This window comes from Cervus elaphus, chromosome 27 (assembly GCF_910594005.1).
Source record: "Cervus elaphus chromosome 27, mCerEla1.1, whole genome shotgun sequence".
In the NCBI taxonomy this organism is placed as follows: Eukaryota; Metazoa; Chordata; class Mammalia; order Artiodactyla; family Cervidae; genus Cervus; species Cervus elaphus.
In genome coordinates this window covers 27650428-27667646 of record NC_057841.1, presented here as the reverse complement: position 1 = coordinate 27667646, position 17219 = coordinate 27650428, and the positions used below count along the sequence as shown (strand labels likewise).

General features: G+C 35.9%; 1 protein-coding gene across 1 annotated transcript in view; it reads right to left on the bottom strand.

Annotated features, from left to right (window-relative positions):
- CCDC178 (coiled-coil domain containing 178) overlaps positions 1 to 17219 on the bottom strand; it is a 369784-nt gene that overhangs the window by 264025 nt on the left and 88540 nt on the right. Inside the window, exons 10-11 of the mRNA XM_043889273.1 lie at positions 7359 to 7454; positions 7072 to 7208 (exon numbers count right to left, since the gene is read on the bottom strand). Coding sequence (XP_043745208.1) covers positions 7072 to 7208; positions 7359 to 7454 — 233 coding nt within the window. The remainder of the gene's footprint in view (positions 1 to 7071; positions 7209 to 7358; positions 7455 to 17219) is intronic.

Genomic DNA, 17219 nt, shown 5'->3' with positions numbered 1-17219 from the left:
GTGTGAAGACAGATGCAAATAGGCTGGTAAGAGAAAAGGCAATTCCCATTTAATTGCATGTATGTTCTTTATGAATTACAATGGGAGATTATTAGCTTAAAATGAGGGTGATGTGCATATTAGGACTGAGGAGAGAGAGAGGATATGAAACAGTTGTTAGAAAAACTGAAGTGTCTAGAAATTTCTTGGCACGTTAAATATCGCTTGAGACTTATAGCCATAGAATTTAAGTTCTACTCAAGGGCAAATGTATTCCAACGTTAATGAAGCTTAAATATGAGGGTCTCTAACTGATCCTAGCCCTTAAAAAGTCCTTTGAGTGCCCCTAATGGTATTTCTACATGGTCATATGTTTTTGTTAAGTTTGCAAAAATGAGATATTTTAACCACAATTTATTAAGACTGTTTTCTCTATTTTTCCTTTTCTAATATAATTTATCTTCTGTCAAGTGACATTAAAATGACTGTGAGCATTCTGTATTATAATTTTATGCTCCTTCTTTCATAACGAGGCTTCGCCTTCTATAACCTTTGAAAGTGAAAGTGAAGTCGCTCAGTCGTCTCCGACTCTTTGCGACCCCATGGACTGTAGCCTACTGGGCTCCTCTATATATGGGATTTTCCAAGCAAGACTCCTGGAGTGGGCTGTCATTTCTTTCTCCTCTATAACCTTTCAGGGTCCACCGAACCAGTATCCACCCATGATGACAGTGATTAGCATAGCTGTGTTTTCTTAGCCACAATCAACTGTTAGGATCCTGGTTTAGTCCAAAAATATACTTTCAGGTCATAGAAACAAAGTTTCGGAAGCGATTTTAAATGAATGCTTATTTTGATTATAAGTAGGTTGTACAAAAAAGGAAGGAAAACAAGAAGGGGATATACAAATACACTAGGGATGAGAGACTAATCATCATAAAGGGTTATATAATTGCTGAAGCAACAGCAGTACGAGAGGAAGTAAGTTGAAGAGAGAGGTTCTGGTTGTCAGGGAGTAGATTCTTAAAATCAAGACCAGCGGGTAACTCCAGTGCTGGAAATGACAAGATGGTTTGTGTGAGGTAGAAGACAAGATGGTTAGGAATCTGGAGGTCTAAGAACTGAGAATCCAAGTTCTAGTATGTACTTTAATAGAGACCAAATTCAGATTTTGATTGCTTGTGAAGAGGGAGCGAACAGAAACAGGAAGGGCTATTTACATGCAAGATTTCAATCCCTTTTTAAAAAGTCTAAAGTAGGCTAATGCATCTCTGAGTAGTTAATTTTGAATAGGGCATATACCATTTTCTCTATCTAAAACTTAAAACTAAAACTTAAAAAATAAAATAAAACCAAGATAGCTTAAGCATTTTCATTCAGAAGTTTGCTGCTAAACGCTAGAAAAATCATATTCTATATCTATACTCCTAAGAAGTAACTCAGATTAATAGGCTGATAAGATATAGCTGTATGCAGGTCAGGAAGCAACAGTTAGAACTGGACGTAGAACAACAGACTGGTTCCAAATAGGAAAAGGAGTACATCAAGGCTGTATATTGTCACCCTGCTTATTTAACTTCTATGCAGAGTACATCATGAGAAATGTTGGGCTGGAAGAAGCATAAGCTGGAATCAAGATTGCTGGGAGAAATATTAATAACCTCAGGTATGCAGATGACACCATGCTTATGGCAGAAAGTGAAGAGGAACTAAAAAGCCTCTTGATGAAAGTGTAAGAGGAGAGTGAAAAAGTTGGCTTAAAACTCAACATTCAGAAAACTAAGATCATGACATCTGGTCCCATCACTTCATGGGAAATAGATGGGGAGACAGTGGAAACAGTGACAGACTTTATTTTTTTGGGCTCCAAAATCACTACAGATGGTGACTGCAGATATGAAACTAAAAGATGCTTACTGCTTGGAAGGAAAGTTATGACCAACCTAGATAGCATATTAAAAAGCAGAGACATTACTTTGCCAACAAAGGTCCATCTGGTCAAGGCTATGGTTTTTCTAGTGGTCATGTATGGATGTGAGAGTTTGACTGTGAAGAAAGCTGAGCGCCGAAAAACGGATGCTTTTCAACTGTGGTGTTGGAGAAGACTCTTGAGAGTCCCTTGGATTGCAAGGAGATCCAACCAGTCCATCCTGAAGGAGATCAGTTCTGGGTGTTCATTGGAAGGACTGATGCTGAAGCTGAAACTCCAGTACTTTGGCCACCTCATGCGAAGAGTTGATTGGAAAAGACCCTGATGCTGGGAGGGATTGGGGGCAGGAGGAGCAGGGGACAACAGAGGATGAGATGGCTGGATGGCATCACCGACTTGATGGGCATGAGTTTGAGTAAACTCCAGGAGTTGGTGATGGACAGGGAGGCCTGGCATGCTGCGATTCATGGGGTCACAAAGAGTCGGACATGACTGAGCAACTGAACTGAACTGAAGATATAGCTACACGAGTATGAAAAACACAGTACCCTGGGAATTCATTCTAAGCATTCCAGGCTATTCAACAACTTCAATCATATTCTAACTGCTATCTCTACAAATAAATCACCATCCTGTTAACTCTTGATAAACATATTTCATAAAATATATCAGTCTGTCTTTATAGTGTTCAATAGCCTTTTTGCTCATTTCCCTCAATGATCAATCCCATCTTTGGATCACTGCAGTTACAGTGGCATTTTCTTGCTTGAGGTATGGTAGAGCATTAGAAGTAGGTATTTAGAATATTTTACAGAGCTTAAATGTAAGAAAATGGCTATATAGAAATTCATACCACACTGTTAACTTCAGCAAACTAAATCCAAACGAATCAACTTCAAGTCATCTTAAGTTCATTTCCTTGACGTAGGTTGCTGAAGCCTATCTATCATGTGAATAAGCAATCAAGTAAAACTATTTGCTCACATCAAAAGTCCCAGATACAAAGGGTTCATTGTAAATGGATGCTGGCTTATTTGAAAGACAAAATTATTAAATTATGCACTGCTACTCCAAGGTAAGTAATCATATACCATCATCATCACCAAAAGGTCTTGCAGATATTTGTTATACACAGAGTACTGAACAAAGTTTGTTGAAAATTGCATCTCTCTTTTAATATTTCCATTTTAAAAATGGACTATATAGGAACAATAGATCATATACCTAATTAATTATTTAATTAGTATCTTCATGTTAGCATAGGTGCATAGTAGAACAAGTTCATGTACTGCTCAGCTTCAATAAGTGGTAGAGTCTGGAAAGCAGTTTTAGAGAGGTGTTAGGAACTTCAAAGTATTAGAGCCAATCTTCTATAAATCTATTTAACATTTGTAAATAGCAATGATGCTAAGAAATATTTCTAAACAAAAAATCATATATATTTAAAATAAGTCATAAAAATAGAAACCTAAATATTAGAGTAATTCTCACAAAAATTAAGGTTCACCCATATAGTAGACTTTTGTATAGATATTTAAATGACGTATTTGAAATCTGTATAACAATATGGCAAAACTTCAACTATACCATGATGGAAATAAAATCAGAATACACAGTTTCATCAAGAAAGAAATAGCAATATATTAATAGTGATTACTTCTATTGGCATGATCTTAGGTTTTCAATCTCTTTTTGTACATTTTACATTTTCTTTTCTACACTAAATATGCATTACAATCAAGCTGCCAAAAAGATCATACAAGATGCTTTTGCTCTGAATGCCCTGGAAATTTGATAAAATGGAGTTTTGAGTATCATAGTTTGGGAAATTAAAAAAAAAAAAATCTTGGGCATATCCAAGGAAACAAACTGAAAAGCAGAACCACTCTCAAAAATATAAAGATGCAAATGATTAACAACTTTTTCCTAGGACTCAGAGATTTCCCACCTACAGTTTCCAAAAGAAAATGGACAACACACATTAAAGACAGCCAAGAACACAGGGGTAAGAGACAGCAAAAGCATCAGTGAGAAGAATAAGATACAGAAGCAAGTAACAAAATTACACATATTTACATTATTGGACATAGATTAGAAAATAACTATTCATATCATGTTTAAGAAGCAAAAGATAAGCTTTAAATATCTGTAAAAAACAGAGAATCATAAAATGACTTAGAAGACTTGGAAGTAAAGCAAATGAAATTTGGAAATGAGTAATTACTTTTGCACCTATCTATCTTAGTAAGAGATTTGCAAAAACAAGATTATCCTAAGAACTACTGTGACATATGAACCGCTGATTTATGTGATCACATTTTGCCTCAGTCCTTTGTTTTCTCTTCTTTTGGAACATTACTTAGATATATGGCAGATATGATCTTATCTGCACATCTTTCAGTTTCTCTTTCATTCTGCAAACATTTTACCACTTCTCTCTTCAACATTGCTTCTTCTCAATCTGCTGCTAAAATCACTGATTCAATTTTAAGTTTCAGATACAAATTTGAGGAAAGAAATTAGTAAGTGACATCTTAAGGTATTACATGAACAAGCATAATGTATACTATGGAATTTCTTCTCTATAACCATGGCTACATTCCCACTTCCTGTACTAGTGTTCCCAATTGTTCATTATCTCTCTTTTTAAGATTAGACTTCCTGCCTGGTTAACACTGGACTTGGCCATATGACTTGTTTTGGTCAATGGAGTGTGAACAGAAGTAAAATTTTTCATCTTTTATGGGAGCTATAGAGCCACTGAGTGATCTCACTAATGCACTTGTGCTACCAAAGCAACATGCCCTAGAAGGATCTGATCCTTCACCTGGATCTGAGAAGCAGAAATAAGATGAAGCACACACAAGCAGACACAGCTCAGCTTCAGTATGAATGAGAAATAGACCTTTATACTTGTATACCACTGGGCTTCCCAGGTGGCGCTAGTGGTAGAGAACACACCTGCCAATGCAGGAGACATAAGAGATGTGGGTTTGATCCCTGAGTCAGGAGGATCCCCTGGAGAAGGGCCTGGCAACCCACTCCAGCATTCTTGCTTGGAGAACCCCATGGGCAGAGGAGCCTGGCAGCATACAGTCCATAGGGTCACACAGAGTCGGGCATGACAAATGATTTAGCAAGCACGCAACCCTAAGACTTGGTGGATGCTCATTACTGTTGGATAATCTAAAGAAGTTTAACTCTCACACTCTTTTCCTTTCCTCCAGAGCTGTCTTGTCATTAGCTTACCAACTCTTCAGACTTGTCTTCTCCCCTGGTTCTCTTTCTTTTTTTTTTTTTTTTTTAATTTTTTTATTAGTTGGAGGCTAATTACTTCACAACATTTCAGTGGGTTTTGTCATACATTGATATGAATCAGCCATAGATTTACACTTATTCCCCATCCCGATCCCCCCTCCCGTTCTCTTTCTTAATAAAGTAAAGTATACAGCTACAATTTTAGGTTATCGTTTAGAAAACAATGTCCTTTTTGCTTTCTTTAAAATAGTATGTTTAACATGCAGATGAATTTTACAGTTTTATTCTATCATCCAAAGATAAAATAAGCACAAATAAATTGTATCAAGCTTTATATACAACTGCCCAGTATCATCATCACCTCTATTCTTTCTGCTTCTCCTCCTTTCAATAATTAATAATGGATAGCATAGTATGGGTCAGGAACTATGCTTGATGATGAAGATTCAGCGATGAAGAAAATATGGCCATGGCTTATGTCTTCCCTTGTGGATCTTCCCATTTGTTAAGGAAGATGGACATCAGTCAAATATTTACATACAAAAAACCTGCAAATCTGACAAATTATATGAAGGAGAAGAGAAAATGTGCCATCTACACACATACTAGAGGGACTGGATTTAACCGGACAATCAATGAAAGCTTCCCAGAACTGACTCCTCAGCTGTAATCTTCAGTACAGACAGCAATTTACTAAGTAGAAGTTAAAGGAAAAACATTTATTGAAAAGAAATTAGCATGAAAACACCTTGGAGGCTGGAGAAAAAAAGTAACAAGGAGAAGTTGAAGTAAGGACACTATATTTGAACCAAGTAATCAGGATGAACCTTGTGTTACAGGAGACTGCAGAACCAGGCATACCTGCCTATTGAGGGACCTTGTGGGATACATTAAGGTGGGACCTTTGTCCCCTCACCCTGCTAAAATTAGTGTAAGTATGGAGGGAAATGGATCATATTTATGTTTAAAAATTAAAAGAAAAAGAGGATGCACTAACCATAATGTAGATAATGCATTAGAAAGGGAACATAGTTACTGCAGGAAAACCAGCATTGGGAGGGAGCTATGCTCACCACTATACCACCAATGCTGCACAAAACCAGTTTTGGAAATACCATAAGTTCAGTTTTACGAGAGCTCTGGTGTAGAGTGAAGCAGATAGATTAAAAATTTATTTAGTATGTGGAACATTTCCTGTTAACATGTCGACTGCTGCTGCTGCTGCTAAGTCGCTTCAGTCGTGTCCGACTCTGTGTGATGCCATAGACGGCAGCCCACCAGGCTCCCCCATCCCTGGGATTCTTCAGGCAAGAACGCTGGAGTGGGTTGCCATTTCCTTCTCCAATGCATGAAAGTGAAAAGTGAAAGTGAAGTCACTCAGTCGTGTCCAACTCTTAGCGACCCCACGGACTGCAGCCTACCAGGCTCCTCTGTCCACGGGATTTTCCAGGCAAGAGTACTGGAGTGGGTTGCCATTGCCTTCTCCGAACATGTTGACTATAAGGGTTGAAATAAAAAGAGAAATCAAGAAAATTCATGCATTTATGAGCCAAGAAATCTAGTTTAGCAGTTTCAGGGAAGAATTGAGTATTGACTGAAGGAGATTATGAGCTTGATTAGACATATTTTAAAGTATTTTTGAGTGTAAGAGAATATGTTAAAAGGAAGTGATATGAATGAGTGTAAAACTTCTTATAAGATCATTTTTTCACTATGTTAATTTTTCTAAAGGGATTCAGAATGATTAAAGAGCAACATTTGGGATAGAGATAAAATGTGAGCTAATCATAAACAGAAACACCATCATACCATCCACAAATGAAGGAACACAAAATGAAGTCATTTATCATATTTAACATATTAGACATGCTACATAAGAATGAAAAGCATATTGGCAGTATTACCTGTCATTGATATAACCTAGTACAGTGTCAATATCAATATTGAGTCTTTTATTTTCTTCCACCAATTGAGAATATGCTATTGAAATATCAGAAAAATCCTTTGCAATATTAGAAAGTTCAATATCCCATGTTGATTTCTTAAAAAAAAAAAAAAGAATCATTTATACATGTTTATGTAACTCAAAAAGAAAAAAATGTGTAATAATGAAATTACTTTTAGTTGCATGAGTTAATAGTTGGGAAAACAGAATGAAGCTCTGTTGGGAAATATGGAAACATCAACCTACCGTGGCATAAAAATTATTAAGTACTTCCAAATATTCACTTTCATAAATCTTTTTCTTCCAGTGTAGTTGATCATAAAGCCTTTTCAAATCATCTAGCTAAAGAAAAAATCCAAACACAAAATAAATTGTGGTGCTTTCCATTCTTTTGTAAAGAAAGAAATAAATTATCTTTCAAATTATGCAACTACAGTAACTTAAACATTGATTAAAATATTATAAAATAACAATGCAGGCTGTTTTCATTATGAAAACTGATGCAAGACTCCAAATACAATTAGCAAGTCTAACAGTATTCAAATAAATAATTAATCTTGATAAAACAGAATGTATTTTACTTTTAAGAATTGATAAAAATTCGAAAATTTAAATTGCAAATACTGCTATCAACAAATTAAAGAAGAAAATAACATGAATATGGCCAACATTCCACAAAAAAGCCATTTGACAAAATCACTAGTTTCCATAATTTTTCACCTAGCAAAAGGAAAACATACCCAAATATAAAGAACCAACACGTAATATCAAAATAAATCATAAAATGCTGAACCCATGCCCACTGAACTCAAAAATGAGGCCACATTATCTTTTATCACCACTGTTATTAATCATGTTTTGTGAAATTTAGCTAATCCAAGTAGATAAAGAAACCAAATGTTACTAGTATAATACTGAATATGAATATATGTCTTCAATTTTAGATGGTATGATTGAATACCTAGGAAGATAAACTATTCTATTTAAGACCACAATAAATAAATTTGGGGAAGATAGCATAAGAGAATTAATAAGTGTTTACCTACAAAGGTAGTAATCTGTTAAAAGCATTATGACAATATTTAAAAACTTTAGTCAAAAACATAATATTTGGAAATAAATTCAACACAAAAGGGAGGACCTCTAATACAGCAAACAAAAATTCTTATTTAAAAGCTTGTTGTTGTTGTTTAGTCACTGCATCATGTCAAGAAAAAATATTTCCTAGAAACGTTTAATATACTGTCAGTTACCCCAAAATTAATATGGACAAAATAAAAAGGAGTATTTCCTTTGAAACTTCATGAAACGAAATTCATATGGAAGAAATGTATGTGAAGCTAAACAAGAGGTATATGAAAAATAAGAATAATATTTGAAACTTGCTACTAGATATTAAAACATCTTATAATACCACTATATTAAAGGAGTATTTATTTTTGGCATTGCAATAAAGAAAGAAGAATACCTAGAGCCTCACAATCTGAATTCATTTTTTTAAGTATTTGAATTCAGTGAGAAAGAAGTTATTTACTTTAATTAATGTGTTAGAATAATATAGAACTTTTGTTTAAAAGAAAAAAAAAGTGACATTTCTATTTCCCCTTCAACTGACTTCATAACAAACATAAATTTCAGATTGACATAAACCCAAATACAAACACAAAAACAGTACAAATTATTAAACAATATGATTCTATTTGCATAATCTTGGACTGAAAGAGAATGTTATCTCGCCAAACAAACCAAGATTTGTGATGTATCCAATGGCATATTTTACAAAACTTGTGTGGCAAAAGACAGCATAAAAACACTGAAGGAAAAGTTAAGACTGAGAAAAATCTGAGATATAGTTAGTCCTCATGAAGGATATCGGTAGATGTGGTGGATTAAAAACATCTGAAAGCTCTTCTCCATAAAGGTAATGAGAAATCTGGCTCAAAAAAAAGTCAAAATTAGCTTTTTCAGAACTTTGGAAATTGAATGAAGGCTTGCAGCAAATGGGGAGCACCTATTAAGATAAATAGTTTAATATGAAAAGAGGTGAGAGCTTTGTGCGTTTGAACTTGTCTGAATCCTTCCCTCCAGGTTCATAGTAGCCTTCCGTGCTCAGTTTCTTTCGATTCTTCCCAACCGCATGGACTGTGTCCACCAGGCTCCTCTGTTCATGGAATTTTCCAGACAAGAATACTGGAGTGGCTTGCCATTTCCTTCTCCAGGGGATCTTCCCAACCCAGGGATCGATTTCTGGTCTTCTGCATTTCCTGCTTGGCAGGTGGGATTCTTTACCACTGAGTCTGAGCCTATTATAGGCTCATATTAATCTTGAATATCACATTAATCTATTAGGGAGAAATCCGTCAGTTGGGAAGCCACCAAATTCCACTGATCTGGAATGCTTTCAAATCCTCATTCCCACAGAATTGTCATTATCTGACCTATCTGTTAGTTTTTTGTGTGACTCCATTTGCAAGGATGCCTCTATTTTTTTGATACAGAGCTCTCCCAGTACAAAATGTCTTCCCAGAAAATTTTCTCTTAAGCCATGAATTTTTCACCCCGGAAGACATGAAGTTCTAACTGAATTCACAAGGAAAGCGGAGATTTTAGAAAAGCCCATATTAGAGAAAAATGGTTGATCATCCATTTACAGATTTGAGAGCAGGCATGTGTATTTGGTAGTCTGAACTAATTCAGTGAATAATTTTGACAAGTGAATGAAGTACTTCCCCTTTAATCAACACCTTAATCCCTAATCTCTCCTGTAGGGTATTAACATATTAAATTAACACATATCTAGTTTTTCAGATAAGATAATTGAGTATCTAAAAGGTGTAAAGTGAAGGTCACAACCATAATGTGGAGGAGAAATCTGAGTCCAACACTATGAGAGACTAAAACAACATTATACATGAATTGCGTTAAAAATTCTCAACCTCATGAGTCATCAGAGAAATGCAGATTTGAAGCCACAACAGGATAAATTCAACAAAAGTCTTATAGTTAAATATAAATAAAAGATAATATTAGATGATGATGCTAATCTGAGTCTGGAATACTCATACATGGTGGTCTGAGTAGAAAATGTATAACTACTTTGGAAAAAAATTGTAATGACCTATGAAAACTGAATATTTGCATCTTTGGACAAGTCATTCACAATATAAATGATATGTAATTTTAACATGTATTTTGAGGGACTTGGTCTGAAAAACTGCAAGGACTGAACAGCAATAAACTCGAACTGCAGGTTATGAAGAAACTGGATATCAAGTTTAATTTTCAAAAAGTAAAGTCTGAGATACCCACTAGACATCTAAAGGGAGATTGAGTTGGCAGTTAGATATACAGAGCTTATAATAAAAGACTAAGCCCTTGGAATCTCAGATGTTTGGAATCTGGGGACATAAAGAGAAATGGGTGAAGGAAGCTGAGAACAAGCTTCCAGAAAAGTAAGAAGAAACAAGAATAGTGTGTGTTCCAAAAGCCAAGAGAATAAAGTTTCCAGAGACAAGTGCTACATGTACATTAACTGAAGATAAGAACAATTAATTCAATTAACAGAAATATTTTCATTAAAAAGTGAGCTGTAAAAAGGGCAAAGTGAAAAGTTTTCAGAATTTTGGAAAAAAATATGAAAATGCAGGTAAAGCATGTAAGCCTTATCAGAGATATAAGGCATATGGTTTTTACTTGAATTAACACTGGCACAATTCAGCTTTTATTATTTTTCCATTAAAATATTTTTGTTAAAAAAAAAAAAAAAAGAAGAGAAGCCCTATTTTAAAACCGAAGATTATTCTCTCCCAATCTTGACTCTCTGTTTTCTACCTCAGAACACCTCTATTTCCTCCTTTCCCCTTCTCTTCCCAATCCAATTCTGTGAATCTTTGTAGGTGACTGGGCTATGGAGAACACTCTGGGAACAGACAGCTGCGTAGATCTGTCTCTCTCCTCTTGAGTCCCCCTTTTTCTCCTCCTGCTCATCTCTATCTCCCTCCTCCCTCTCCTCTTCTTCATGTAACTCTGTGAACCTCTCTGGGTGTCCCTCACTGTGGAGAATCTTTTCACCATTAACCTAGAAGTTTTATTATCAGTGCTGTATAGTTGGAGAAGTCCTGAGACTACAGGAAGAATAAAACTGAAATCCAGAGGCAGGAGACTTAAGCCCAAAACCTGAGAACACCAGAAAACTCCTGACTACATAGAACTTTAAGTAATAAGTGACCGTCCAAAAGCCTCCATACCTACACTGAAACCAACCACCACCCAAGAGCCAGTAAGTTTTAGAGCAAGACATACCACGCAAATTCTCCAGCAACGCAGGAACATAGCCCTGAACATCAACATACAGGCTGCCCAAGGTCACACCTAACACATAGACCCATCTCAAAACTCATTACTGGGCACTCCATTGCTCTCCAAAGAGAAGAAATCAAGTTCCACGCACCAGAACACTGACGCAAGCTTCCCTAACCAGGAAACCTTGACAAACCAATCGTCTAACCCGACCCACTGGGTGAATCTTCCACAATAAAAAGGAACCACAGACCTCCAGAATACAGAAAGCCCACTCCAGACACAGCAATCTAAACAAGATGAAAAGGCAAAGAAATACCCAACAGGTAAAGGAACATGAAAAATGCCCACCAAGCCAAACAAAAGAGGAGGAGATAGGGAATCTACCTGAAAAAGAATTTAGAATAATGATAATAAAAATGATCCAAAATCTTGAAAACAAAATGGAGTTACAGATAAATAGCCTGGAAACAAAAATTGAAAAGATACAAGAAATGTTTAATAAAGACCTAGAAGAAATAAAAAAGAGTCAATTAAAAATGAATAATGCAATGAATGAGATCAAAAACACTTTGGAGGGAACCAAGAGTAGAATAACGGAGGCAGAAGATAGGGTAAGTGAGGTAGAAGATAAAATGGTGGAAATAAATGAAGCAGAGAGGAAAAAAGAAAAAAGGATCAAAAGAAATGAGGACAACCTCAGGGACCTCTGGGACAACGTGAAACGCCCCAACATTCGAATCATAGGAGTTCCAGAAGAAGAAGACAAAAAGAAAGGCCATGAGAAAATACTCGAGGAGATAATAGCTGAAATCTTCCCTAAAATGGGGAAGGAAATAGCCACCCAAGTCCAAGAAACCCAGAGAGTCCCAAACAGGATAAACCCAAGGCGAAACACCCCAAGACACATATTAATCAAATTAACAAAGATCAAACACAGAGAACAAATATTAAAAGCAGCAAGGGAGAAACAACAAATAACACACAAAGGGATTCCCATAAGGACAACAGCTGATCTATCAATAGAAACCCTCCAGGCCAGAAGGGAATGGCAGGACGTACTGAAAGTAATGAAAGAGAATAACCTACAACCTAGATTACTGTACCCAGCAAGGATCTCATTCAGATATGAAGGAGAATTCAAAAGCTTTACAGATAAGCAAAAGCTGAGAGAATTCAGCACCACCAAACCAGCTCTTCAACAAATGCTAAAGGATCTTCTCTAGACAGGAAATGCAGAAAGGTTGTATAAATGTGAACCCAAAACAACAAAGTAAATGGCAATGGGACCACACCTATCAATAATTACCCTAAATGTAAATGGGTTGAATGCCCCAACCAAAAGACAAAGATTGGCTGAATGGATACAAAAACAAGACCCCTATATATGCTGTCTACAAGAAACCCACCTCAAAACAAGAGACACATACAGACTAAAAGTGAAGGGCTGGAAAAAAATATTTCATGCAAATGGAGACCAAAAGAAAGCAGGAGTCGCAATACTCATATCAGATAAAATAGACTTTCAAATAAAGGATGTGAAAAGAGACAAAGAAGGACACTACATAATGATCTAAGGATCAATCCAAGAAGAAGATATAACAATTATAAATATATATGCACCCAACATAGGAGCACTGCAATATGTACAGCAAACACTAACGAGTATGAAAGAGCAAATTAATAGTAACACAATAATAGTGGGAGACTTTAATACCCCACTCACAACTATGGATAGATCAACTAAACAGAAAATTAACAAGGAAACACAAACTTTAAATGACACAATGGACCAGCTAGACCTAATTGATATCTATAGGACATTTCACCCCAAAACAATCAACTTCACCTTTTTCTCAAGTGCACACGGAACCTTCTCCAGAATAGATCACATCCTGGGCCATAAATCTGGTCTTGGTAAATTCAAAAAAAATTGAAATCATTCCAGTCATCTTTTCTGACCACAGTGCAGTAAGATCAGATGTCAATTACAGGAAAAAAATTGTTAAAAATTCAAACATATGGAGGCTAAATAACACGCTTCTGAATAACCAACAAATCATAGAAGAAATCAAAAAAGAAATCAAAATATGTATAGAAATGAATGAAAATGAAAACACAACAACCCAAAACCTATGGGACACTGTAAAAGCAGTGCTAAGGGGAAGGTTCATAGCATTACAGGCTTACATCAAGAAACAAGAAAAAAACCAAATAAATAACCTAACTCTACACCTAAAGCAATTAGAGAAGGAAGAAATGAAGAACCCCAGGGTTAGCAGAAGAAAAGAAATCTTAAAAATCAGGGCAGAAATAAATGCAAAAGAAACTAAAGAGACCATAGCAAAAATCAACAAAGCTAAAAGCTGGTTTTTTGAAAAAATAAACAAAATTGACAAACCATTAGCAAGACTCATTAAGAAACAAAGAGAAGAACCAAATTAACAAAATTAGAAATGAAAATGGAGAGATCACAACAGACAACACTGAAATACAAAGGATCATAAGAGACTACTACCAGCAGCTCTATGCCAATAAAATGGACAACGTGGAAGAAATGGACAAATTCTTAGAAAAGTATAACTTTCCAAAACTGAGTCAGGAAGAAATAGAAGATCTTAACAGACCCATCACAAGCAAGGAAATCGAAACTGTAATCAAAAATCTTCCAGCAAACAAAAGCCCAGGACCAGATGGCTTCACAGCTGAATTCTACCAAAAATTTAGAGAAGAGCTAACACCTATCTTACTCAAACTCTTCCAGAAAATTGCAGATGAAGGTAAACTTCCAAACTCATTCTATGAGGCCACCATCACCCTAATTCCAAAACCAGACAAAGATGCCACAAAAAAAGAAAACTACAGGCCAATATCACTGATGAACATAGATGCAAAAATCCTTAACAAAATTCTAGCAAACAGAATCCAACAACATATTAAAAAAATCATACACCATGACCAAGTGGGCTTTATCCCAGGAATGCAAGGATTCTTTAATATCCACAAATCAATCAATGTAATAACACCACATTAACAAATTGAAAGATAAAAACCATATGATTATCTCAATAGATGCAGAGAAAGCCTTTGACAAAATTCAACACTCATTTATGATTAAAACTCTCCAAAAAGCAGGAATAGAAGGAACATACCTCAACATAATAAAAGCTATATATGACAAACCCACAGCAAGCATCACCCTCAATGGTGAAAAATTGAAAGCATTTCCCCTGAAATCAGGAACAAGACAAGGGTGCCCACTCTCACTACTACTATTCAACATAGTGTTGGAAGTTTTGGCCACAGCAATCAGAGCAGAAAAAGAAGTAAAAGGAATCCAGATAGGAAAAGAAGAAGTGAAACTCTCACTGTTTGCAGATGACATGATCCTCTACATAGAAAACCCTAAAGACTCTACCAGAAAATTACTAGAGCTAATCAATGAATATAGTTAAAGTTGCAGGATATAAAATTAACACACAGAAATCCCTTGCATTCCTATATACTAACAATGAAAAAACAGAAAGAGAAATTAAGGAAACAATACCATTCACCATTGCAACAAAAAGAATAAAATACTTAGGAGTATATCTACCTAAAGAAACAAAAGACCTATACATAGAAAACTATAAAACACTGATGAAAGAAATCAAAGAGGACACAAACAGATGGAGAAACATACCGTGTTCATGGATTGGAAGAATCAATATTGTCAAAATGGCTATTCTACCCAAAGCAATCTATAGATTCAATGCAATCCCTATCAAGCTACCATAGGTATTTTTCACAGAACTAGACCAAAGAATTTAACAATTTGTATGGAAATACAAAAAACCTTGAATAGCCAAAGTAATCTTGAGAAAGAAGAATGGAACTGGAGGAATCAACCTGCCTGACTTCAGACTCTACTACAAAGCCACAGTCACCAAGACAGTATGGTACTGGCACAAAGACAGAAATATAGATCAATGGAACAGAATAGAAAGCCCAGAGATAAATCCACGAACCTATGGACACCTTATCTTTGACAAAGGAGGCAAGGATATACAATGGAAAAAAGACAACCTCTTTAACAAGTGGTGCTGGGAAAACTGGTCAACCACTTGTAAAAAATGAAACTAGAACACTTTCTAACACCATACACAAAAATAAACTCAAAATGGATTAAAGATCTAAATGTAAGACCAGAAACTATAAAACTCCTAGAGGAGAACATAGGCAAAACACTCTCTGACATAAATCACAGCAAGATCCTCTATGACCCACCTCCCAGAATATTGGAAATAAAAGCAAAACTAAACAAATGGGACCTAATGAAACTTAAAAGCTTTTGCACTACAAAGGAAACTATAAGTAAGGTGAAAAGACAGCCCTCAGATTGGGAGAAAATAATAGCAAATGAAGAAACAGACAAAGGATTAATCTCAAAAATATACAAGCAACTCCTGCAGCTCAATTCCAGAAAAATAAATGACCCAATCAAAAAATGGGCCAAAGAACTAAACAGACATTTCTCCAAAGAAGACATACAGATGGCTAACAAACACATGAAAAGATGCTCAACATCACTCATTATTAGAGAAATGCAAATCAAAACCACAATGAGGTACCATTACACGCCAGTCAGGATGGCTGCTATCCAAAAGTCTACAAGCAATAAATGCTGGAGAGGGTGTGGAGAAAAGGGAACCCTCTTACACTGTTGGTGGGAATGCAAACTAGTACAGCCGCTATGGAAAACAGTGTGGAGATTTCTTAAAAAAACTGGAAATAGAACTGCCATATGACCCAGCAATCCCACTTCTGGGCATACACACTGAGGAAACCAGATCTGAAAGAGAGACGTGCACCCCAATGTTCATCGCAGCACTGTTTATAATAGCCAGGACATGGAAGCAACCTAGATGCCCATCAGCAGACGAACGGATAAGGAAGCTGTGGTACATATACACCATGGAATATTACTCAGCCATTAAAAAGAATTCATTTGAACCAGTCCTAATGAGATGGATGAAACTGGAGCCCCTTATACAGAGTGAAGTAAGCCAGAAAGATAAAGAACATTACAGCATACTAACACATATATATGGAATTTAGAAAGATGGTAACGATAACCCTATATGCAAGACAGAAAAAGAGACACAGAAATACAGAACAGACTTTTGAACTCTGTGGGAGAATGTGAGGGTGGGATATTTCAAAAGAACAGCATGTATACTATCTATGGTGAAACAGATCACCAGCCCAGGTGGGATGCATGAGACAAGTGCTCGGGCCTGGTGCACTGGGAAGACCCAGAGGAATTGGGTGGAGAGGGAGGTGGGAGGGGGGATCGGGATGGGGAATACGTGTAAATCTATGGCTGATTCATATCAATGTATGACAAAACCCACTGAAATGTTGTGAAGTAATTAGCCTCCAACTAATAAAAAAATAAAATAAAATAAAATAAAAAAAGAAAAAAAAATTAAAAAAAAAAAAACAAAAAAAACTACCGATCAAACCGAGAAAGTAGCATTGACATATATACACCACCCTATGTGCTAGCGGGAAGCTGCTGTCTAAGCACCAGGAGCTCAGCCTGGTGCTCTGTGATGACCTGAGGGCGAGATGCGGGGCTGGGAGGGAGGCTCAAGAGGGAGGGGAAATATATCTATGTAATTATGACTGATTCTCGCTGCTGTAACAGCAGAAACCATCACAACTTGTAAAGCAACTAACCTCCAATTAAAAATAAATTAAAAATAAAAAAATAAATAAATAAAATATTTTTGTTAAAATAAGGACTTGTATTAATATTTAAAAGTT